General features: G+C 40.4%; 1 protein-coding gene across 1 annotated transcript in view; it reads left to right on the plus strand.

The window, feature by feature from the left end:
* The window catches only part of EXOC2 (exocyst complex component 2), a 308,760-nt gene that overhangs the window by 141,831 nt on the left and 142,461 nt on the right, over positions 1-24,468 (plus strand). The window contains exons 7-10 of the mRNA XM_040353634.1: positions 1,976-2,121; positions 2,965-3,046; positions 3,738-3,840; positions 6,955-7,073. Of these exons, the coding sequence (XP_040209568.1) occupies positions 1,976-2,121; positions 2,965-3,046; positions 3,738-3,840; positions 6,955-7,073 (450 nt within the window). The remainder of the gene's footprint in view (positions 1-1,975; positions 2,122-2,964; positions 3,047-3,737; positions 3,841-6,954; positions 7,074-24,468) is intronic.

Consider the following 24,468-nt stretch of genomic DNA (forward strand, 5'->3'; position numbering starts at 1 on the left):
GCTGAAGAGAGTATATGGCACGCAAGCCACCCAGAGAGGTTGATGTCATTTTTTTCATCTTTGCTTAAAGTATGGTCACTAGACCAGATAATGTAGAGACTTTCTGCTGGCAGTGATCAAAACCGTCCAAAATACTTCCAGTTTTTCATCTTATTTTCGTTTAGGTAAAGGAATAATTGGGACAATTACGGGGAGTAAAAATTGGAGCTATTTACAAGTTGTACAAATGGCCTTTTATATATCGTCATAACAATAGCGCACTCGCAACCATAGAGGAAGTGTTTGTAAGACTTGGATGTCCGTATTCATTGTCAGCGCTTCTTTTCAAAAACAAAAAAAAAGTGTTCTTTAGTGCTACTTCACACCAGACGCAGTTCCGTGTGCTTATGCATTTTTATGCACTAAAAATGCATGCAGTGTTTTTCATGTATTCCAATGGCTCTAGTTCACACCAGTGCAGTCAGTTCCAGTCAGTTTCTGGTCAGTTTCGGGTGTAGATGACCGGAACTGACTGTATTGGTGCAGAAAAAACGGAACTGCATCTGGTGTGAACTGGCCCTTAAAGCAGAAATTTACGCATGACAACTTGATAAAACTTGATAAAAAATTATGTTCTTTAGCTAGGAACATACATTCCACATTAATAATTATGCTACAAAAATTACTGAGTGCTGTAAACTGCCTCCAGCATGGTTCCTGTTGTTTTTTTCTTACTGCCAATTTGCTGAAACCCAGAGCCCATGAGCAGCAGTAAATCATAAAGCTGAACTAAACCCATTGATTTAACAGTTGGACGTTAATGATCAAACAGAAGCAGTGTCCTTGGCTGTAAAGGATAGGAGGGTTTAATTCCACTTTAAGTCCCCTTTCACACTTCTACGACTTGTCCCACGATTTTGGACTGCAAAATCAAGTCATTCTCCATGATTTTCAATGACTTCCATTCATATTGGCACGACTTTAATTTGTGCCAACTTCAAAGTAGTCCCTGCACTACTTTGGTCCAACTTCCATGCGAGTTGATGTACATTGACCTCAATGTTAAACCCTCAAGTAGCATGTAAATCGTACCTGAATAATATAGACTCGATTTCAGTATGATTTCAGTACGACTTTGTAAGCACAAGCTGTAAGCACAAGCAGTTTTTGACCCTTGTCCCACCCAATCCTTTCAACATAGTAGCCCCTCCCAAGCACATTTTTCTAGCACACATTGACTTCCTGGTTATCCCCTCAGGAACAATGTGCTCCAAACAGCCCAAAAAAAGAGATGTCCTTATCCTTGTCCTCCGCTTCTCCTCCTCTTCTTCCTCATGCACTGCTACTGCTGCAGCAGCAATGACAACTGCTGTGGCAATATATTGAGTAGCAAACATTTTCTGTCACAACACACCACAACAACCAGGAAGCAAACAGGAACTGGAAACAACTATGACAGGAAAAGAAATTACCTCACACTGATCCAAAATCGCGGCAAAATCACGCGAAATCGTGGTAAAAACGGCTTTGAAGTCGTACAAGTGTGAAAGAAGTTTAAGGCTGTAAGCAAAACGGCCTCTGCAAATTTTGCCGTGCCTACAAATGGACAACAACTGAGCATGTGCAGAGCATGGTGAGTCCATGTATTACTGGATTTTCAACCGTATAGGCACTTTTTTATGTTTTACCTGCAGCTATACCTGCAAATGGGGCCAGCCTGAAGTGATCGAATAGGACCTTATTTTCAGGCTAAAGTTTAATTTGAAAGAAGAACTTCTGGGGAAACAGAAGCTGTTGTAAAACAGGGAGCCCTTGAAATCCCTCTGACACTCTTAAACTGTATCTAAAACCAAAGCGTTGTTTCTGGTGTAGAGTACAGCGGTGTGGTTAACTGAAGTGTATTTTACTAAAGACATTTATAGCTGTGTAGTGGTGTTTTGTACTCATAAAGTTAGTATTTCTTTGCATTACCAGAGCCTTTTCTTTCTGTAATCAGGTGCAAGTACAACAGCAGATACACTGTTCCAAGAAGTACTTGGCAGGAAGGATAAAGCTGATTCCACACGGAATGCACTTAATGTTCTCCAGCGATTCAAATTTTTGTTTAACCTCCCACTCAACATCGAAAAGAACATTCAGAAGGTGAGTCCAAACAAATATATTGGATTACAGGTTAAGCTTTATTGTGCACCTGTATTAAAGAGGGGGTTCACCCTAAAAACTATTTTCTAACATTACATTGACATGACTCTCGACAATATGCTGTTTTTTTTTTTTTGCTGCACATACCTCGTACAGCTATTTTCTTCCCTGGCTTCCGGGTAGTGAATCCCACGGGAGTGGGCGTTCCTATCCAGCAGGTAATTGACGTGATGACAAAAATGCCCCCCCCCCCCCGTCGCATAAGGAGCGTCGCGAGTTGCCGAAAGAAGCCGAACGGCGAGTTGGCGCTATACGGCGCCTGCGCACAGCCGTTCGGCTTCTTTCACATCATCACGTCAATCACCTGCTGATTAGGAACGCCCACTCCCGCGGGATTCACTACCCGGAAGCCAGGGAAGAAAATAGCTGTACGAAGGTATGTACAGCAAAAAAAATACGGCATACTGTCATTGTCGAGAGTCATGTCAATGTAATGTTAGAAAATAGTTTTTAGGGTGAACCCCCACTTTAAATCACAAAGCCATTGGCTAATTACACAGACCAATAATCTAGAATGGGAGGTTATTTGGGATGTGCTTTTTTCAGTTATCTTCGAAAAGTTCTCTATTGCAGTTTATTATAAAATTTGGGAGAATTTAGATACCCTACGCTACTGAAATGGGGAAGAGGAGGTAAGACTATGAAAATGGAGATTGTTAGGATAACGTCCTTCTGACTGCATACCTGTTTTTTGTGACCAAGTGTTATTAAAACTTTTTTTTTTTTAATTCCTTTCCTTATGCATTCTATTGTTGACTCATTATGATTTTTTCATTCTCTTAGGGTGACTATGACGTTGTCAATAATGACTATGAAAAAGCAAAGTCCTTGTTTGGAAAGACTGAAGTTGAAGTTTTCAAAAAAGGTGAGAAATTGAATTTGTCATTACTCCCGGTGACCCTGCCTCTTATGACTTCAAAATCCCATAATGCCTCCGGGCGGTGACGTCATAAGAGGCGGGGTCACCGGGTGACATCACCCCCTTTCCTGACCTGCTGGGCTACGTGCTCGGATAAGGGTCTGGTATGGAGCCTGGGTGAACCCCCACATGGTTTCTTTTGGTGTGGGGGATTCCCCTTAAGATCCATACCAGACCGAAGGGTCTGGTATCATCCTGGGGGGAACCTCGCGCAATTTTTTTTTTCCGCGGGGTTCCCCTTCAAGATTCTCCGCACACAAGTAGCCCCGCAAGTCGGATCATCTTCATCCGACTTTTGGTGCAACCTCTATTCAAATCAATGGGCTCCCATAGGGAACCATTGATTTTGAATAGAGAAAGAAAAACGTGGCTGAAAGCTAGCATGGTGAAACGTGCATTGAATTCAATGCAAATCTCGGAAAAAATCGTGTTAAAAACAACGCTTTTTTCCTGGCGTCTGTACTAGCTTTGCAGCCCGTTTTTTAAAATGTCAATGGGCATGTAGCCCAAGATTCATTCAAAGATTCTAATTACATGTTTTTACTTAACCCTTCAAGACTCGTCTTGCAGAACTGAAAATCTAAAGTTGTCTGTAGCCTGAGTATACCTAGACCTTATGTGTTTTGTTTTCCTTCAGTATATGCTGAAGTAGAAACCAGAATTGAAGCACTGAGGAAATTACTTTTGGATAAGCTGTTGGAAACACCTTCCACTCTACACGACCAGAAGCGCTATATCAGGTAAAAACCATTTGCTATGCCTTACTCTTCAGGTTCAGAAAAGCTTGGTACATATTAGATGCTCCTCTTCTCTGCACAGAGCCCTTAAAGCAGGGGTCTAAAAACTCAAATTGCCTCAGGGCCACATTACAAGTTTTCATATCCAATGGGGGCCGCATGTAAACTTTCAAACTTCAAAAACAATAAACTATATACAGTTGTAGTTATGTGTGTATATTTGTGTGCTGAGCTTACAGTTCCCCTTCTGAGAACTATTAACCCCCCAGCACTGGTGTCAGCGGATGCATTACTAAACCTAGCTCTGGTGTCAGCAGATGCGTTATTAACCCCCAGCACTGGTGTCGGCAAACGCATTATTAACCCCCAGCACTAGTGTCAGAAAACGCATTATTAACCACCTCAATATCGGACCTATTCTGGCACTTCTCTCCTTCATATAAAAAAAAATTTTTTGCTAGAAAATTACTCAGAACCCCCAAACATTATGGGGCAGATCCACATACATCTGGCCAGGGCTGTGGAGTCGGAGTCGGGGGAAATTTTGGGTACCTGGAGTCGGAGTTGGCAAACAATGCTCCGACTCCGACTCCTACTAAATTTAGATTGGAATAAAAAAAAAAAAAAAGCAAGTTTAAATGTCCCAATTCACAAAAAGTTATAATTAATGACTTCTCTACTGTAAGAATAAAGACCAATGCATGCAGTGCCTCACGTAACCGCAAAACGAACACGTTAAGTGACCGTGAAGAAGCATGCTTTTCATGTGCTTCACTATATGGCACGCAACGCACAATTAGGAGCTGGAATACTTATACTTTCCATAGTGTTGTGTTCTGCTTTTACAGGGAACGCATGTTAGAGAACCAGTAAGTGTCCAAATAAAAAAATTCCAACAGGAGTTTTATAAAGCACTAAAAAAAGTTGAAAAGTATGATCGCTCATCAAAACTTACTGTTGAAGAAGCCATCCTTGTTTATCCAGAGATCGTTAGTGATGTGGCCAGAATAGTTACTGCAATGCCACCCACCCAAGTCGGTGTCGAAAGATTATTTTCAGCCCTAAAAATAATAAAGTCTGACTTAAGAGCCTCTATGAAAGAGGATATGGCAGAGGCAATTCTCTTCCTTAGAACTCTACATTGAATTGATTTGCATTTGCTAAGCCTATAACTACATTTCAAGATTAATATAAACCATTTCTAGGTTTTACAGATTTTGTTTTTGGTTCATTATAGATAAGCTTTGTTTTTGTTCTAAAACAACCAAATAATGTGGTTTGTATTTTTGAAATGGTAAAGATCCTGTTCCTGATGTTTATGCCTGCTGCTACTATCCAGCCACTTGATTGATTAATATTTTTTTTTTTTTTATAAAACTTTGTTTTCATTGTGTTTGTATTTTGCTTAAACTGTGCAATACAGTAGACTGTTGGCTTCCCAGCCAGTAGTCCTGTGGTAGGTTGCGTTTCTTTCCCTCAAGGAATGTATAAAATACATTCGCATATTAATACAGAGGAGTCGGAGTCGGGGAGTCGGAAGTACATAAAACTAAGGAGTCGGAGTCGGATTTGGAACATTTATCTACCGACTCCACAGCCCTGCATCTGGCTACAGTATATGCTAATGTGGTACACAGATTAGTCCTGTCAATTTAAGAAGGTGCTCCCAATGACAACTCGTTATTTGTATAAAATACACCTGTCCACTGAATCTTTCTTCCATTCAAACCTCACCATCATGTGGAAAACCAAAGAGCTGTCAGAGGACATCAGGGACAAGATTGTAGACCTGTACAAGCCAGAATGAACTACAAGACCATCAGCAAGAAACTTGGTGAGAAGGCAACAACTGTTGGAGCAATTATTCTCAACTGGAAAAAATACAAAATAACCATCAATCACCCTCGGTCTAGAGCTCCATGCAGGATTTCGCCTCATGGGGTAAGGATGATCATAAGAAAAGTGAGTGATCAGCTCAGAACTACACGGGAGGAGCTTGTGAATGATCTCAAAGCAGTTGGGACCACATTTACCAAACAAGCCATTGGTAACACATTACGCCACCATTAATTGAAATCCTGCAGTAGCTGCAAGAAGGCACATGTATAGGCCCATCTGAAGTTTACAATTCAGAGAATGATTGTGAGAAAGTGCTGTAGTCAGTTGAGACCAAAATGTAGCTCTTTGGCAGTTTTTCGACTCGCCATGTTTGGAGGAAGAAAAATGCTGACTATGACCCTAAGAACACCATCCCTACAGTCGAGCACGGAGGTGGCAACATTATGCTTTGGGGCTGTTTCTCTGCTAAAGGTAAAGGGCAGCTTTGTTGCATTGAGGGACCAATGGATGGGGCCATGTAATATCTTGGATGAGAATCTTTTTATCTCAGCCATAACATTGAAGATGTGCCATGGATGGGTCTTCTAGCATGACAATGACCCAAAACATACCACCAAGGCAACAAAGGAGTGGCTCAAGAAGAAGCGTATTAAAGTCATGGCGTGGCCTAGCCAGTCTTCAGAGTTGCCAAGAAACCTTAAAAATGTTGAGAAGATTTGTAAAGAGTATACCAAAATCCTTCCAGAGATGTGTGCAAACCTGGTACTCTGTGCTTGCCAATGAGGGTTTCTGCACCAATTACTAAGTCATGTTTTGCTTTGGGATCAAATACTTATTTTAATCACTGAACTGCAACAACATTTATAACATTTGCATTATGTATTTTTTCTGGATTTTTGGTTGATATTCTGTCTCTATCATCAAGAATACACCTATGATAAACATTATAGACCCTTCATTTCTTTGTAAGTGGGCAAACTTACAAAATTTGCAAGGGGTCAAATAATTTCCCCCACTGTAGCGTGCATAGCAGAGAGCCTTGATACCCAACCTGGAATTGGTCTGTTTATGGATTATTTTTCTGTTTTTAAAGTGCTACCTAAGTCTTCTTTTTTTGTGAGCGGGCAGGCTGTTTGTCTCGTCTGCAGTAACATAAACCTTCCACCACATTCAAGAGCTGGTAAACTGCGGTATTACATTCTTGTTTTGGGCTTGGATAAAATAACCCAAGACATTAAGGACTTGTTTATCTTTGATCCCTTATTTTGTTTTTTGCAGATATCTGTCTGAACTCCATGCTCCAGGTGACCCAGCTTGGCAGTGTATTGCCGCACAGCACAAATGGATTGTTCAGCTTATGCACAACTGTAAAGATGGCTATGTGAAAGAAGTAAAAGGTAGGTATGGAAATTAAACCCTTTGCATATAAAAAGACAATGCCTGTTTTATAGTATGCCAACCTAAAACTATTATGTCAGTTTTTTAACCACTAGCCGACCAGCCACCGTCATTATACGGCGGCAGGTCGGCTCTCCTGGGCGAAAGCCCGTAGCTATACGTCTTATCGTATAGCCGCCACTAGGGGGCGCGTGCGCCCCCCGCTCGCCCCCGACTCCCGTGCGTGTGCCCGGCGGGCGCGATCGCCGCCGGGCACACGCGATCGCTCGTTACAGAGCGGGGACCGGGAGCTGTGTGTATAAACACAAAGCTCTCGGTCCTGTCAGCGGGGGAAATGCTGATTTTCTGTTCATACAATGTATGAACAGAAGATCAGTGTTTCCCCTAGTGAGGCCACCCCCCCCCCACAGTAAGAACACACAAGGGACATACTTAACCCCTTCCCCGCCCCCTAGTGTTAACCCCTTCACTGCCAGTGGCATTTTTATAGTAATCTAATGCATTTTTATAGCACTGATCGCTATAAAAATGCCAATGGTCCCAAAAATTTGTCAAAAGTGTCCGAAGTGTCCGCCATAATGTCGCAGTAACGAAAAAAAATCGCTGATCACCGCCATTACTAGTAAAAAAAATATATTAATAAAAATGCCATAAAAATACCCCCTATTTTGTAAACGCTATAACTTTTGCGCAAACCAATCAATAAACGCTTATTGCGATTTTTTTTACGAAAAATATGTAGAAGAATACGTATCGGCCTAAACTAAGGAAAAAACATTTTTTTTATATATTTTTGGGGGATATTTATTACAGCAAAATGTAAAAAATATTATTTTTTTTCAAAATTGTCGCTCTATTTTTGTTTATGGCGCAAAAAATAAAAACCGCAGAGGTGATCAAATACCACCAAAAGAAAGCTCTATTTGTGGGAAAAAAAGGACGCCAATTTTGTTTGGGAGCCACGTCGCACGACCGCGCAATTGTCAGTTAAAGCGTCGCAGTCCCGAATCGCAAAAAGTGCTCTGGTCTTTGACCAGCAATATGGTCCGGGGGTTAAGTAGTTAAAGATGGTGAAGAGTTAAATGAACAGTTTCATACCTCTTTTAGGTACTTTGGTTGTGAAATGAACTGTGCTTATGTGGCCATAACATGGCATTCAAACTTTCCCGCTTTGAAATTGAGGGAGAATCTCACTGATGGGGGCACAGACCTTGATAAAAGCAGATAGGTGTTCTAATCCATCTCCCCTTATTCTCCCCCCCCAAAAAATGTGCCTTTAGTTATACTTTAACTTTTTCCTAGGCATTCAATGCAATGCCAAAAGACAAACTGGCAAAGTATAAAAAATTTCCACTAGTGATGTTTTTATTGTCATTGTCTAGGAAATGTGTAAGCGTATGCATTCTAGAGAATGCCTAGGAAATCTGTAGAATGCAGAAAATAAGATATCAATGTATGAAAACCCACATTTCCTAGGCATCGTATTCAATGGCAGAAGGCAATGTATAAAATGCTTTCACTAGTGATTTTTTTTTTTTTATTATTGTCATGTTGTATAGAATGCCATGGAAAGCTATGTGTATAGAATGCCTAAAAAAAGGACGTTGAAGTATGAATTGCTTCATATTTTACATGATTCCTAGACATTCTGTGCAATGCAAAAAGGCAAACCGGCAAAGTATCAAATGCTCCCGACATTATTATTTCACTTCTGACATTTGAACTTCAGTCTCTGTTTCTAAAGAGACAAATTTGCACAGCAGACACTAGGGCCATACTGTGCTGTATGAGAATGATGGAGCAAGGTGTAATATCCAGGCAAGACTTAAAGAATGTCAAAGGGCAGAAACGATTCTATAGAGAACTATCTAAAGTGCAAGCCAATGCTGCTAAAAACTGCATTTTTCTAACTGAAACCACTTGGCAAAAGTTAATGAATGATGTGAAAAAAGGCGAAGACCTCTATCAACCTCCTTAGCGGTAATCCCGAGTGTGGCTCGGGCTGAATTTTCAGTACCAAAAGCGGTAACCCCGAGCCACACTCGCGATCGCATCGCAGGATCCATGTACAGCTCTTACTTACCCTGGATCCTGCAATGTCTCCCCGCTGTGTCTGCGAGCCGTGTCTCTGCTCGATTCACAGTGCTGATCTCCGTTCCCTGCGAGTGTTGCGATGCACGGGGACAGAGCTCGGCGCTAAATTCAAAAAGTAAAAAACACAGTATACATATACAGTACACTGTAATCTTACAGCATACAGTACTGTATCAAGTAGTTTCACATCTTCTTTGCCCTTAGTGCTTTGTCCAGTGTCCCTTTACGTCAAAAGTGGTTTTAGACCAGCTAGAAAACAGCGATAATAAATTAGAATCACTTGCATAATTGAGCGATAGTAATTTGTGGGGAAATTTGTCATCAAACACTGAAAGTAATGACAGCGACAATCGTGCAACTGAGCAAATTTCAGTGTTTTTGATTTGGTTACATTATTGAATAATTTTTATTATTATTTTATTACTTGTTAAAATTATAGTCATTTATTATATTATAATTTATGATTTAAAACGTTATCATACCCGGGATGTCTACTAGACTCTTGTTTGGACAGATTTAAGTGAGTTATGCCTAAGAATTACAGGCCTACAATATAAAACACCAAATTTCCATGCAAAACAATTGTACCGCTTTCAGCATCAAAAATCTGACGTAATTATACCGCCAGGGAGGTTAAAAAGGAACCACAGCACTATTGAGTACTGAATTGGTATGATGTGATGTTGTCAGAAAAGTAGGTTGATTTATCCGGTTAGGGAAGGCGTCGGCGTTATCCAGTTTTATGCCACGGACTGTGTTATTTAATGTACTTCAGAAGGCTCATGTGTCCATTGGCCATGGAGGACTTGACAGAATGTTGAAAGAACTTTCACCCAAGTACAAGAACACTACTTGTCATGATATTGAACTGTACATTCACCTTTTGTGAGCCGTGCCAGAAAAAACAAAAAAGGCTTTAAAAAGTGTTGTGTTAAAGCCTATGATTTTTGTGACTTTAATTCCTGTTGTCAGATCGATTTCAGTCCCATGCTGACAAGGGAATACAAGTTTATAATATTGCACCAATATCAACTAAATAGTTCTCAAGGCTCTGACATCAAAGAGAGTAGATGAAGCAGCATACAACCTTGTGGACATAATTACATTGCTTGGAGCACCATTAATTCTACAATACAGCAATGGCTGGCAATTTGCTAATAATGTGGTAAGCAGCCTAAAGGACTTTGAAGATGGTTAATGGCAAGCCTCACCACTCACAAAGCCAGGCTAGTATCGAAAGAGCTAACCTGGACAGTGAAAATACAACTTCTTGCCTACCCCAAGATGTTTTACAAGACTTGCAAACTGAGGAACAACTGGAAAAAATAATAGAAAGCATTCACACAATACAAAAAGAAGAAGAAACTGATGACTACAAGAGTAAGAGCTTATTGTACAAAACATGGATGATATTGTAGTCCACAATGGAAGAAATCAGAGTGGTGGTGAAGATGTGGTTACTGGAGAGGCTTTCATTTCTGCTACCTGTTGTGTCTCTATTAAGGAAACCAGTGGGGCCGATGCATGCAGTAACTGTGGCCTAAACGTTCATGCCGACTGTGGGCATACCAGTAAAGATGATGGGGATGAGAAAAGAAGATCAATTTTGTGCATTCTTTGTGGTTCAGTAATGAGAATACCATTGAATGTAAAATTGTATCTAAATTCTATCTGGAAATACAGGTCAGAAAAAAAATGGAATCTGACAAAAAAAAAAATCCTCCTGGCGTTGACAAGGGATTGGGTGACACGCACAATCAGTAAGCAATTGTTATTAGTGTGACCAAAGACGGTCCATGCCCCAGACGCAGCTGGTGTATTGTGGAGGAAAGGGCAACAGTATTATTGCTAGCACCGGGCATCCAGCTGCTGCCCTGTTTCAATCACCAGCTCCCGCATCATCCCTTATCGCCCATTATGCTAGTTAAACCGAGCCAGGGAAACTTCTCCTATGCTCCCTTTTGACTATGATGTGCCCTATGAGAGAAGACGAGGAGGAGCCCAAAAGGATGAAAATCTCCCACCCCGACATTGAGCCATGATGTATACACAGTCTGAGAGCTGTGTATGGAGGAAATGGCAGTGGACTTTAAGATAAGACAGAAGAGTAAAGGAGAGAAAGTGTAGAGGGATGTGGAGGAGAAAGATCATAGAGAGGTAGAGTAGGCATTGATAGAAAAGATTGATAGTGACAAGAGAGGGAAATGGCGGTGGATAGAAGGGAAGGAGAATGATTCAGAGAGGAGCATGGCAAGGATGAAGGTAAAGGAGAATGGGAGAGGGAGGGAATAAAAGGATCTATGGTGGCATTTGTACAGGGAGGGAGGGAGGGAGGGGTTGGGGGGTTAAATAGGATCTTTTTAGAAAAAAAATGGCTGCCGGTCTAAAATATCCAGGCCTATTTTTGGTTCCAGTCCTGGCCTGACTTACTTTAGGTTTCACATTTATTTTATGAATTCCGGTGTGATAGGACTATACTGTAGCTAAGGTCATTTTGAGCTGTGATTTGTATTGTAAACAATTTTTTAGTGGTTCAGCAGTCTTTAAAAATCGTGTCAACACTTGATTAATTAATGCCTGCTAACTAACTCCAGAAATCTTTGTATTTCATATCTATCTAGAAATAACATACCTACAGGATTGAGTAAAAATTAGAAAATACTCAGTTTTACGATAGATGTCTGATGTCATATCACAAGTCATGAGACAAGTTAGGGCATGGTAACCTGCTGTATATCTAGTAAATCTTTGCTGTCATCTCGTCCTGACATGTACTGCTGTGGAGTCTGTGTTAGGACTCATGTTGAAGAAATGGGCACACCATTCCTACAAGCATCCCTTATCTTTATCCTCTTACTTATATTGGACAGTGCAGTGATGGATAGCAGAGGTTAGAGCACAACAGTAATAATCCCAGACATTGCTTGGCTCTGTGCAATGCAGAAAAAGAACTGTGCCATTTCGTACAGTCTGTGTGTGTCCATGGGTCGGGTGAAATTCCCCAAATTACAGAAAAACCTATGGTGGTCTGGGAAGGAGAACAAAGACTACAAGAGTTTAGAAGTCAGTCTGTTCAAACAAACAAAAGTACAATCAGGATGATAGTTGCAGACTCGAGCTAACTTGGGGAAAGAAACCACTTAAAGTGTAATTATTTAAAGGAGAGTCTTTTGACCGTTTGATTAAAATAAGGAATCTGTTTCACTGCTTTGTTTGTTTTCCTGTTACATTTTTGTAAATGTGGAGAATACAAAGTCTGAAATTTCAGGCTTTCAAGGTGTTATACATTATACTAAGTTAGCTGAAAGCATAATTGTGCTTCATGCACTCTGGTTTGCCTTCTTTTTCTTGAAGCCATAACCTGCTTGTGCCTACCCAACCACCTAGTAATTAAGGAAAGGGCTTGCTTACATTTTCTGTAAATGCCACCATTTTAACCCACAAAACACTACATAAGCATCAAAGTACTTCACCTGCCCTGGGCCATTCTGGGTCTGGCACAATTCTGTAGTTTTGCCATAACTTCTAAATGAGCTTGTCCCCTGTTAAGTCATTGCTATATATGTCAGTGGTTGTAGGCTCATAGATTACAGAGAACTCCATTTCATGGACAATTTGATTGTACTGATTTTTTTTTTTTTTTTTACATATTTTTATGTTTAGAGCTTAGACCTCTGTTTTTTATTTGTGCATTACAATTTTAAAGATATATGTTTTTATTAGATTGCTTTTTATTGACTATCAGGGAGAGTGCAGAGAAATGAACACACAAAAAAATAAATGTTCTTTTGCCCTTTGAAATATGGTTGAACTTTGAGTAATGGGGCAAGCATAAATGGCAGGCATATACAGTATCTCACAGACGTGAGTACACCCCTCACATTTTTCTAAATATTTTAATATATCTTTTCATGTGACAACACTGAAGAAATGACACTTTTGCTACAATGTAAAGTAGTGAATGTGCCGCTTATATAACAGTGTAAATTTGCTGTCCCCTCAAAATAACTCAACATACAGCCATTTAATCCCCCCTACATTTTTTTCTGCCAGTATTTACCTGATGACTTCTCAATCTGGCAACAAAAGTGAAAGTGAAAATGTCCAAATTAGACCCAAAGTGTCAATATTTTGTGTGGCCACCAATATTTTCCAGCACTGCCTTAACCCTCTTGGGCATGGAGTTTACCAGAGCTTCACAGGTTGCCACTGGAGTCCTCTTCCACTCCTCCATGATGACATCACGGAGCTGGTGGATTTTGGAGACTTTGCGCTCCTCCACCTTCCATTTAAGGATGCCCCACAGATGCTCAATAGGCTTTAGGTCTGGAGACATGCTTGGCCAGTCCATCACCTTTTCCCCTCAGCTTCTTTAGTAAGGCATTGGTCATCTTGGAGGTGTGTTTGGGGGCAATATCATGTTGGAATACAGCCCTGCAGCCTAGGCTCTGAAGAGAGGGGATAATGCTCTGCTTCAGTATGTCACAGTACATGTTGGCATTCATGGTTCCCTCAATGAACTGTAGCTCCCCAGTGCCGGCAGCACTCGTGCACCCCAGAGCCTGACACTCCAACCACCATGCTTGACTGTAGGCAAGACACACTTGTCTTTGTACTGCTCACTTGGTTGCCACCACACACGCTTGACACCATCTGAACCAAATACGTTTATCTTGGTCTCATCAAACCACATATGACGCAGAGCATGTGCACTCAACTTCTTTGGTCCACCATGGCAAGGCCTGTTCTGAGTGGAACCTGTCCTGTTAAACCGCTGTATGGTCTTGGCCACCGTGCTGCAATTCAGTTTCAGGGTCTTGACAATCTTCATATAGCCTATGCCATTTTCATGTAGAGCAACAATTCTTTTTTTCAGATCCTCAGAGTTCTTTGCCATGAGGTGCCATGTTGAACTTCCAGTGACCAGTATAAGAGAGTGAGAGCAAGAACACAAAATTTAACACACGTGCTCCCCATTCACACCTGAGACCTTGTAACACTACACCGACACCGGGGAGGGAAAATTGCTAATTCGGCCCAATTTTTACTTATTGGTGTACTCACTTTTGTTGCCAGCGGCTTAGACATTAATGACTGTTTGTTGAATTGTTTTGAGGGGACAGCAAATTTTCACTGTTATACAAGCTGTACACTTACTACTTTACATTGCAGCAAAGTGTAATTTCTTCAGTGTTGTCATATGAAAAGATATAATATAATATTTGGAAAAATGTGAGGGGTGTACTCACTTTTGTGAGATACTGTATCTAGAAAGATGATCCAAGTCTCATGGAAAGTTAATTGATTACAAAAGCACACATTTTGGAAAGAAAATTTGATATGAGTGCATATATTCTGATCCTAGTGCGCCCTACCAAGTTATCTGTCTCTACAAACAGTACTTGTTCACACCAGCTCCTTTGGGTTATATGTTGCCCAATGCAATAGCAAGACAAAAAATCATTGCTTTATATAGGACCTGTTTACACCAACGCTCTGTGTTGGTATGTGTTACAGTGAAATAATGCAGGCATAATGTTATCACATTGCATTACAATGTGTTGAAACCTGTTGCAATGCACTGCAGTGCAAAGAATGAACATAGAAGTTAAAGGAAAAAAGAAGCATACTCTGCAGTGTATTATATCGGTGCATTGCAGTTCATGTTCACTTCTCGCATTATGTGCTATGCTTTGCTGTACAGTGTGGTGTGAACCAGCTCTTACTGGAACAATCAAATTAAACCCAAGCAACGAGAGGGACCACATACAGATCAGGGTCAGCAACCCATAGATTGCGATCTACCAATTTGTGAGTAGGTGAGGGGTAGATCGTGTCCCTTTCTTGCCAACCCCGAAATCTGGACAGGACTGGCAGCTGCATTTACAGGAACCAATCTCTTTCCTCCTGTAGCAGCTCAAAGGCAGCTTCTCTTTTTCTTTCACGTGCTGGTATTCAGCTGCTGCCAGAGAAAAGGGGATTGGTTCCAGTAAATGCCACCCGTATTGCCCCTCTTCCTGTCCAGGTTCCTCTTTTCTTTTTTCTTTTTTCTGCTGCTCTGGCCCCATGTGTGCTCCCCTGCCCCCAAGCTCTGTATAGAGCATTTCCTGTTTATTTATTTGATGCAGCTGAGGCTGCAGAGATTGAGATTGTGTCCTCAATCTCCTTTCTTTGTCTATAAAAAGTTAAAAATTAGGGGTCTGTTTAGACCCCTGATATTTCACCAAAGCCCTCAACTGGGCTGTTAAAAAAATTAAAAAATAAATTGTAAGAAATAATAAAAAAATGAAAGAAAAAAATAATAAAAATGACTAATGACACCGTCCACTGCCCTACTGACACCAACCTCTGCCTTACTGACACCATCCAATGACTGATGCTGCCATGACACCAACCTCTGCTCTATTGACACCGCCCACTGACACCATCCTCTGCTTTGCTAAATGACACCGTCCACTGCTCTACGAACTGATGCCATCCTGACAGCTCTGCTCTATTAAAATTCTTAAATTGTTTTTAAATGTTGTTCAGGTAGATCTCAAAGATTGCCTACCCCTTATATAGACAGTGTCCTGTATGTAACTTTGTATTTGGAACTAAGGTGCGATGGCTGTTTTCATATAACTGCATGCAATTAGGAACAGATAAGTGGCCCTGCATGCATCTGTCCCTAATCACATGTAAACACTTGATGGGTGATACACGTGAACAGCCACAGACACCCACTGTGCTTGTCAGGGTGTCATTGATTTGTAAAGACTTCCTATTTGTGGGTCATCACACACATCGTAATCCCCACTGCAGATTTATGCTGATCCTTGCAGCACCACGACCCTATTGACTATGTGAATGAGGTCTAAAAGTATGCGTTTGCAAAAAAATATCTGTAAAACGTCAAGTGAGGCCTGAATAGCGGGTGGAACCATGGCTTAACTACAGGGAAAATAGAGTCCTATATATATTTGTGGCTGTGTACTCTTATACTGTATCTCTGGGTCTACTTGATTATTGTTGATATGTGGTTTTAACTGAATATAACTTTTGCTTACGTACATTTTTCATTATATACTGTTTGAATTGTCCAGGTCTATGACCGGTTTGCTTTGAGAGATACCAATTTGGGAGCAATGCTTACTACCTTTTTTGTTTTAAATTAACAGTTTAATTTGCCTGTTGTAATCACATCAGCATAACTATGTGGTTTATTTCATGTTTAAAATGTGTAGTAGTCTGCTTGTAGTAGTGTATCTATAAAGAAAGAGAGGAATATTTGCCTTTACTGTGCAATATTCACCTTTTAAACCAGACCTAAAAGTAGACCAAGGTCTCGGCTTCTTTCCTGCCAGGAAAAGGCTCCATGTTAACCCCCTACCGACATCCGCCAGCAGGATTTGCAACAATCCAGCAGTCTGAAAACAGTTCAGAATTTTTAGCAACCTCTCAGCCTAACAGATTGATGAAGCTGGTGATAAGACTCTTCATCCTCCGTTGCTATTGACCTGCTGATTTTACATTTTTCTTCTGCATCTGCAGATGTATTGTACGTTTTTAATTGTCCATCATATCAAACCCATTACAAAAATGAACTGCTGAATCCATTAAATTCCTTTTGAGTTGGCACCCCAGGGTTATAATTTATTAGTTAGCGGGGAGCCACTGCTGGAGACTCCATCAAAGGTAATTCAAAGTCTCTGGGACAGTGGGTGGTTGTCAATTCTTATAGTATCGAACTTTGGAATATTGTCTTGTTAACCTTGTTTCATTACCTGTGTACAACATTCCAACCACACACGTTCCTAGTAATTGCAAGAGGTAAGTGGGTACTGTAGCAATTAGGACCGAAACAACTAATCGACAACTAATTGATTATGAAATTAATCAATTAAAATTTTCATAATCGATTAATCGGCCAGTAACATAATGGGGTTAAAAAAACTAAAATTGGCCCTTTATAGTACAAAAAAAGCAAATCGCTACTGTAAATATTACTGTCACTGTCCCACAGTAAAAAAATGAACCCCTTACAGTAGCGATTATTTTCTCTTTTTGTACTTATTTTTGTTTTTTTAACCCCATTATGTTACTAAACATCTCAGGCCTGGGGTCACACCTCTGTTTTTTGGTGCTTTTTGCAGAAACACACTACAGTTCATTTACATTTTCCTAGGGGACACGTTCACATCCATGATTTTTTTTTTCAGCTGCTGCATATTTGGAAAGGCCAAGGACTTTTTAACGCAAAACGGTGCTATTTTTTTTTTTTTTTTGGTTCAATATACTTCGATTGAGAAGCTGCAGAAAAGCATGAAATGTGTTTTTGTGGCAATTTGTGTTTTGTAATCTGCCCAACAACAAATTGGCCCAAAACAATATAAAAATGCAAAAAAACATTTTTAAGGCTATTATCCGATTAATCGCTTAATCAAAACAATAATCGGCAACTAATTATTGGTTAGTTGCAGCCCTAGTAGCAATTGCCAGCTTGAAACTGGTAACATAAGCCGGAGTATATATCGCTAGCACACCACGGATCTTTGAAATAATGTCCAAACACTTATTCATGTGATCGCATTACAGCAATACAAGTGCTGTGTTTCGGGGTCATGCAGGACCCCTTCTTCAGACATGTCATGATCATCACATGCCTTTAAAAGGGGGTCCTGCATGGCCCCCAAATTTTGCAGTTTATTGTGATGTGATCACATTTAAGAAAAATAAAATATCATGGTGTGCTGGTGAAATATACTTCTGCTTCATTTCCTGGGCACTTTTTGTTGTAGAATACACTTTTCACATAATAATAACCTAATGCAATTAAAATTATTATTGAAATTTATCTGCTATTCCAAGTCAATATAAGGGCTTAAAGTGGATGTAAACCCACTCTCATCCTTTCTAAACTACTGCCATAGTGCTGATCTATAAGGATATAAATGCCTCCTGCATGCATCCTTACCTGTCAAATGTCTCCCCTCTGTCTGTTATAAGAACTGAAAAACTGCAGATTCTGTGGGTGGATCTGTTGTCTGGAGCTAGATGGGTGGAGTCGTGATGTCCGTAGACTCACTGCCCACCTCTACACTCCTATTGTCAACATGCATTTTTTTCCTGTGTATTCATTACACTAAATTCTCCTATGATCACTAACATCTAGTCAAAATCCAGAAAAGTAACCACATGACTTCAGAAAAGGAGTGGGGGTAGGAATTTAAAAAATAATGCCTGTCTCCAGGCTAGTGCATGAGATATGTAAATAACCTGTCGCTCACAGCAAGTGGCGGAACGGACTAAGGTTTTTCTCTGTAAGTCCGTTTTATTTCACTGAACAATAAAAGAGGATTGCTCAGAGCTGGATTAACTCTGTGTGGCAAGACTGGGCCCAGATGATAGGAAATCTTATACTGTACATTGTGACATCAAAAAAAAAAAATATAAAATCGGGTTTTCATCCACTTTAAAAACTACATTTTCAAGGCAATCTTTTTTTATTTACAAGACTAAAAACAGGGCTGTTTACAGTAGTACCAATGTAGCAGTCAAATTTTAGTGGATGTTACCAACTGAAAGCTTCTGATTGGTTGCTAAGAGCAAGCCTATGTTTTCCTTTTCCAATGTTTTCTATCAGTAAGCCCTAATCTGCAGATCTATTTGCTAATGTTGTTGTTCAGACCCCAAGTAATGGAATGGAGTTGGCTGCTAGGCCTTTGTTTCATTCACATTTTCATGAACAAGTCTCTATTAGATTAGTTACCGGCAGTTAATCTGATATTAAAGGAACCTTTTGCAGCTGTTTCTATTTCATTTCCCTCACTTACTGTACAGCTGCAGGAAGGCTTTTTTCCAGCTGGGAGCCATTTCAAGTCTAAACCACATCCCTCAGGTTTAGCCTATTGAAAATATTCTCCTAACGGTGTACCCTTAAGAAGAGGATGCAAATTAAAGCGTAATTGTGTGGAGGGCATACTGCCAGTACATTCATATGTTAATCAATTATTTAAATATATGTTTTTTTATATGTAGAATTTTATTGTTTTTAATAAGTGAAAATGTAAAATGTTCTCTGATATTGGAAATTTTTATTGGTCTTTGATTTCATTTATATTTTGCACTCTTTTTTATGAAACTTTATTTTATAGAATTTAATATAGACTGCTTTCTGCGGTATTTGCTAGTGTAATGCAGTGTTAAACAGTAAGCAGATGCTGGAAGTAGATACAGTATTTGAGGAATTTTGATTTGTTTTAGATTCACAGAAAAGGGTGTTGGCTGATTTCACAAATTTGCTTTAAAGCAGAACTTTATATATGATCTTTATTGCATACTTGCATTAGTCCAGCGGTGCCACCTGTTAAACTTCACACTCCACATTTATTTTTGTAGTAAAAATGCAGATCAACAAACGTTCTTACCGTCCTTTTGCCAATTTGTGTAAACTAGGACTTAGAACTCTCTTATGAACAGGGAGCATGAGCTTGGCTGCTTGCACAGCTAAAGATTTGACTCATCTGGGGGTATAGCGGACCTGTGCAGAGAGACCACTCTGGTCACAATTAGGGTTGTCCCGATACCACTTTTTTAGGACCGAGTACAAGTACAGATACTTTTTTTATGTACTCGGCAAAAACCAATTACTGATACTTTTTTTTTGTAATGCCATGTGACAGTTTGACTGATGGGCACTGATAGGTGGCACTGACTGATGGGCACTGACAGGTGGCACCTATGGGCACTGACAGGTTGCACTGATAGGCGGCACTGATGGGTGGCAGTTATGGGCACTGATAGGTTGCTGGCACTGTTAGATGGCACTAAAAGGTGGCACTGATGGCACTGACAGGTGGCTGGCACTTATGGCCAGGCACTGAAATGCAGCAATAAATGACATGAGGAAATGCTATGCTGCAGCACCCATCTTGGTACACCCTGCACTTGGCATCAGTAAGTATTAGCTACATGGGCTGGGTGTAACAAGATGTCAGCTGCTGGCTTACTGTGGCCAAGTGCAGGGTGTGCTAAGATGATGGTGACCGATCCGCCCACTGAGGCCACCCGCCCACTCCGCCTACTGACGCCAGACCCGCCCTCCCCACCCACTGAATCCGTTCGCCCGTTCTGCCCACTGAGGCGGCCCGATCCGCCTACTGACGCCGCCCACCCTCTCCGCCCAGAGTCCACTCACCGCCAACTAAGTATCGGGTCAGGCAACAGGAGTATTTGTGCGAGTATAAGTACTCGCACAAATGCTCGGTACCGATACTAGTATCGGTATCGGGACAACCCTAGTCACAAAATCGCAATAGATGTGTCCCAGCCAACTCTTTTCTCATACATTTTCATTTATATAGAAATAATTAAAGCCAAACCGGAAGCGCATGGTTGGCTACTTTCTTAAAACGTAACTTAACCCTAGGGGAAGTTCCACTTTTCTGCCTCCTTCCCACTTTTGGACACATTTTTTTTGTGTGGGGGGAGTGGGTACCTTTTGATAGGTACTCGCTCCCACTTCCACTTGGGTTGCCTAGGTGAACCAAGCAGAAATCTAGACCCCCTCCCCCTCTCTTTACCTGTAGCCTTCTGGAACATGTCCCAGGAAGCTGCGGGACCATTCACAAGCCACCTTCCCTTAGTAAACATGCCTGCGCCGGGGACCCGAAGACCAGCAAAGAACTGGCCCAGGCGAGGACAGCGCTGGATCTCTGGACAGGTAAGTGTGCCTTTGTTAAAAGTCAGTAGCTACAGGATTTCTAGCCGCTGACTTTTTTTGGGGGGTGGGGACTAAAGATACTCTTTAATAGCCACAACTGTTGAACAGACTTGGTAACTGACCAGTTCTTTGTGTCCCTGGGAGTGTATTTTCTAACTTATTGAGATGGAAAAATTAACACTTATTAGCATAAAGAATATAGACAAAGGGGGCAACTCCACTACACCCCCGGACACCAACACATGAAAAATGAAAGCGCAAAAATGTATTAAATCCACAGACCATATTTTCACCATTGTACTGACATTTGAAAATTACTAATGCCATTTTTAGTTTAAGTGACAAAGCTCACTGTACTAGAACACTTCTAGTTCCATTTTATTTATAGAGTTCTACACATCAGATCAAAAATTTGGGGCAGTTGAGAAGGAACTTGGGGCAGAGGAAATTTTTTTCTGAAGAGAGACTGTTGGGACTGTTCGGAACTTCAGTATATCTGAGATAATTAAAGCTGAACTCCGGGCAAATGGCTATAAACACAGAGGAAATACATATGGCATACAAGAGCGGTTTTACCTGCCAAAAGCATTGTTTTTTCTGTCCATCTAGTTAAAAAAAAAAAAAAAAGAAGCTTAGCAGGGGTAGAAACCTGAATTTTCGTTGCTGTGGTTCAGCACAAGTACAGGTTTCCTCTTTACTCAGGTTTGTTGACCTGCGTTTTTCAGCACTAGTTTAATGCTGGGGAATATAGAAAACTGTTGTTTTCTATGTGGCCAGTTCACACAGCAACACAGCTATAATCTAATTAAATGCCAGTGTAGAAGCTTTTCAGGCCAGGTAGCATGACCGTCACAAAGGTAAATACCTTTCTGAGAAAACGCTATTCTCATATTGCATAATCTATTTGTATGATGCTAAACGGGTTAGGGTTACTGCCCCCGAACAAGTATGTGTTTTGGTTTCTGTCGGCCTTCTGTTATAAGTCCTAGTCATATTGACAGGTGACCAAGGAAAGTTGCAATGCCACGATTCCATTGAAGAGATTGTCGTAAAAAAAAGAGAAAAACAAGCTTTAAAATGGCATTGAGAGTTGTTTTTGTCCCTAAAACATTGGAATTGGTGATTTTTATTTTCTAGGTTAGATTTTCTGAGCTGGCCCTAACCCTAATACAAGTGCATTATAATTGCCTGAACCAATTAATTTCAATGTCTCTAGTTCAAGTATGTAAAAACTGTTCAGCTCACTAACACAATTAAAGCAATGTTTTTTCTATGTTCTTTTAGCCTGGAGGATTTTTTTTTTTCTGTAGCCTGACAGTGACAGAGCTTCTATGCCCAAGAGGAACTCAAATAACATTTCTTTCTGTTGATTTAAGTATAATTTTAGCCAGTTTTGTTATGCTGCCCTGTTTTCTTATCTTGCAAGAGTGAAATGTGTGTGCAAATGATTTTCTCTACATAGAAAAGGAATCCTATACCCAAGTCATATCCGCACAGCTCCCGAGTCCTACATGTTTGGTCAATAAGCAACAGTGGGTGGTCAGACTGCAGCACAGGACAAGGACCCGCTGTGCACAGGAAAAAATGTTCAAAGGTGTTTAGGGGTGGTAAGGAAGTCTGACAGGCTACAGAAAGTCCTCAGGCTACCGATCAGAATTCCCTCTCTCTATTGTTGGCTCGGAGAAGGCTCAGTACCAAGCACTTGTACATCTTCACCTGTGATCACATCTGTCTGAACTGCTGGAACTTGCACTCACATTGATTTGTTTTTTCTTCTGATTTCTTCAATATTTTTCCCGGTTGGAGAAAATATGGACAGCAATTCCATGTGAATTTAGTAATTATATATATATATATATATATATATATATATATATATATATATATTGTTTTTTTTTTCTCTCTTCCACAAGTACCGTAAATGTTAAAAGATAAAGATCACTGCCATGAACCTTTTGGCAACATCCAGCAGGAATAATATGTACAGAAAATGGATTAGGATTTTGAAAATAATGCTACAAATAATTCATTTAAAAAATAGGGAATCCTCTTTTTCCTTTTAATACAGAATACTGATATATTTCCACGACTAAATGGATACAGTGTATTTAAAATCAGCAAACATTGTTCTTATGAATAACAGCATACTGCAAAAGTATACTAGTCTCTATATACTACTTTTTAAATCAGCAATGATAATGATATAAGGAGCTAGAGGTAAAAATAAGGGAGTTGTTGCATGGTTCAAATATTAGCTGTATTTTTTTTACTGTAGACTTTGTATGCAGTGATTTTAACCACTTCAGACCCGTAGGACGTCCTGGGACATCCTGGACTTTGAGTGGTGATATCTGAATGATGCCTGCAGCTGCAGGCATCATTCAGATATCTCTGTCTTCAGCCGGCGATTCTGTGCACCAGAAGAACGATCAAAGCGGCGGTTCCGCCGCTCGATCGTTCTTCTAGGCAGCGGGAGGGGACCTCCCGCCGCCATCCGGTGCTTCTCCGGGCTCTCCCGTGCCATCGGGGGCCCGGAGAGCGAATCGGCCGGCGCGCGTTGCTGAACCATAGAGATGACTGGTGACCAGACGGTCACAGTCATCTCTATGACCGTCGGAGGGCCGGGCGCGACGTTATGACGTCACGCCCGGTACCCGGAAGTAAACAAAGCCGCAATCGCGGCTGTCGGCATGTAATCGGTGAAATGTTTTTCACCGATTTCATGCTTGTAAGCCTGTAGGAGAGATGTGGGGTCTTATTGACCCCACATCTCTCCATAAAGAGGACCTGTCACAGTGATTCCTATTACAAGGGATGTGTACATTCCTTGTAATAGGAATAAAAGTGATCAAAAAAAAAAAATGTCAAAAAAAGTGTAAAAATAAAAAAAATGAAGTAAAAAAATAAAATAAAATAATAAAAAAAAAAATTTAAAACGCCCCTGTCCCGGTCGCTCGCGTGCAGAAGCGAACGCGCATGCAAGTCCCGCCCACATATGTAAACACCGTTCAAACCCCACATGTGAGGTATCATCGCGTGCGTTAGAGCGTGTGCAACAATTCTATCACTAGAGCTACTCTGTAACTCAAAAATAGTAACCTGTAAAAAAATTTAAAGCGTCGCCTATGGAGATTTTTAAGTACCGAAGTTTGGCGCCATTCCATGAGTGTGCGCAATTTTAAAGCGTGACATGTTGGGTATCTATTTACTCGGCGTAACATCGTCTTTCACATTATACAAAAAAATTGGGCTAACTTTACTGTTTTGTTATTTTTTAATTCATGAAACTGTTTTTTTTCCTAAAAAAAGGCGTTTGAAAAATTATTGCGCAAATACCGTGCGAGAAAAAAAAGTTGCAATGACCGCCATTTTATTCCCTAGGGTGTCTGCTAAAAAAAAAAATATATAATGTTTGGGGGTTCTGATTAATTTTCTAGCAAAAAAATTTTGATTTTTACATAAAGGAGAACAGTGCCAAAATAGGCCCGGTAACGAAGTGGTTAAATAGTTGGATGTAATCATGAAACAAAAAAAGCAATGTGTCATATAATTTATTTGACCTTCATTTATATTATTAACTTTATAATAACTTTTAT

This window comes from Rana temporaria, chromosome 5 (assembly GCF_905171775.1).
Source record: "Rana temporaria chromosome 5, aRanTem1.1, whole genome shotgun sequence".
In the NCBI taxonomy this organism is placed as follows: Eukaryota; Metazoa; Chordata; class Amphibia; order Anura; family Ranidae; genus Rana; species Rana temporaria.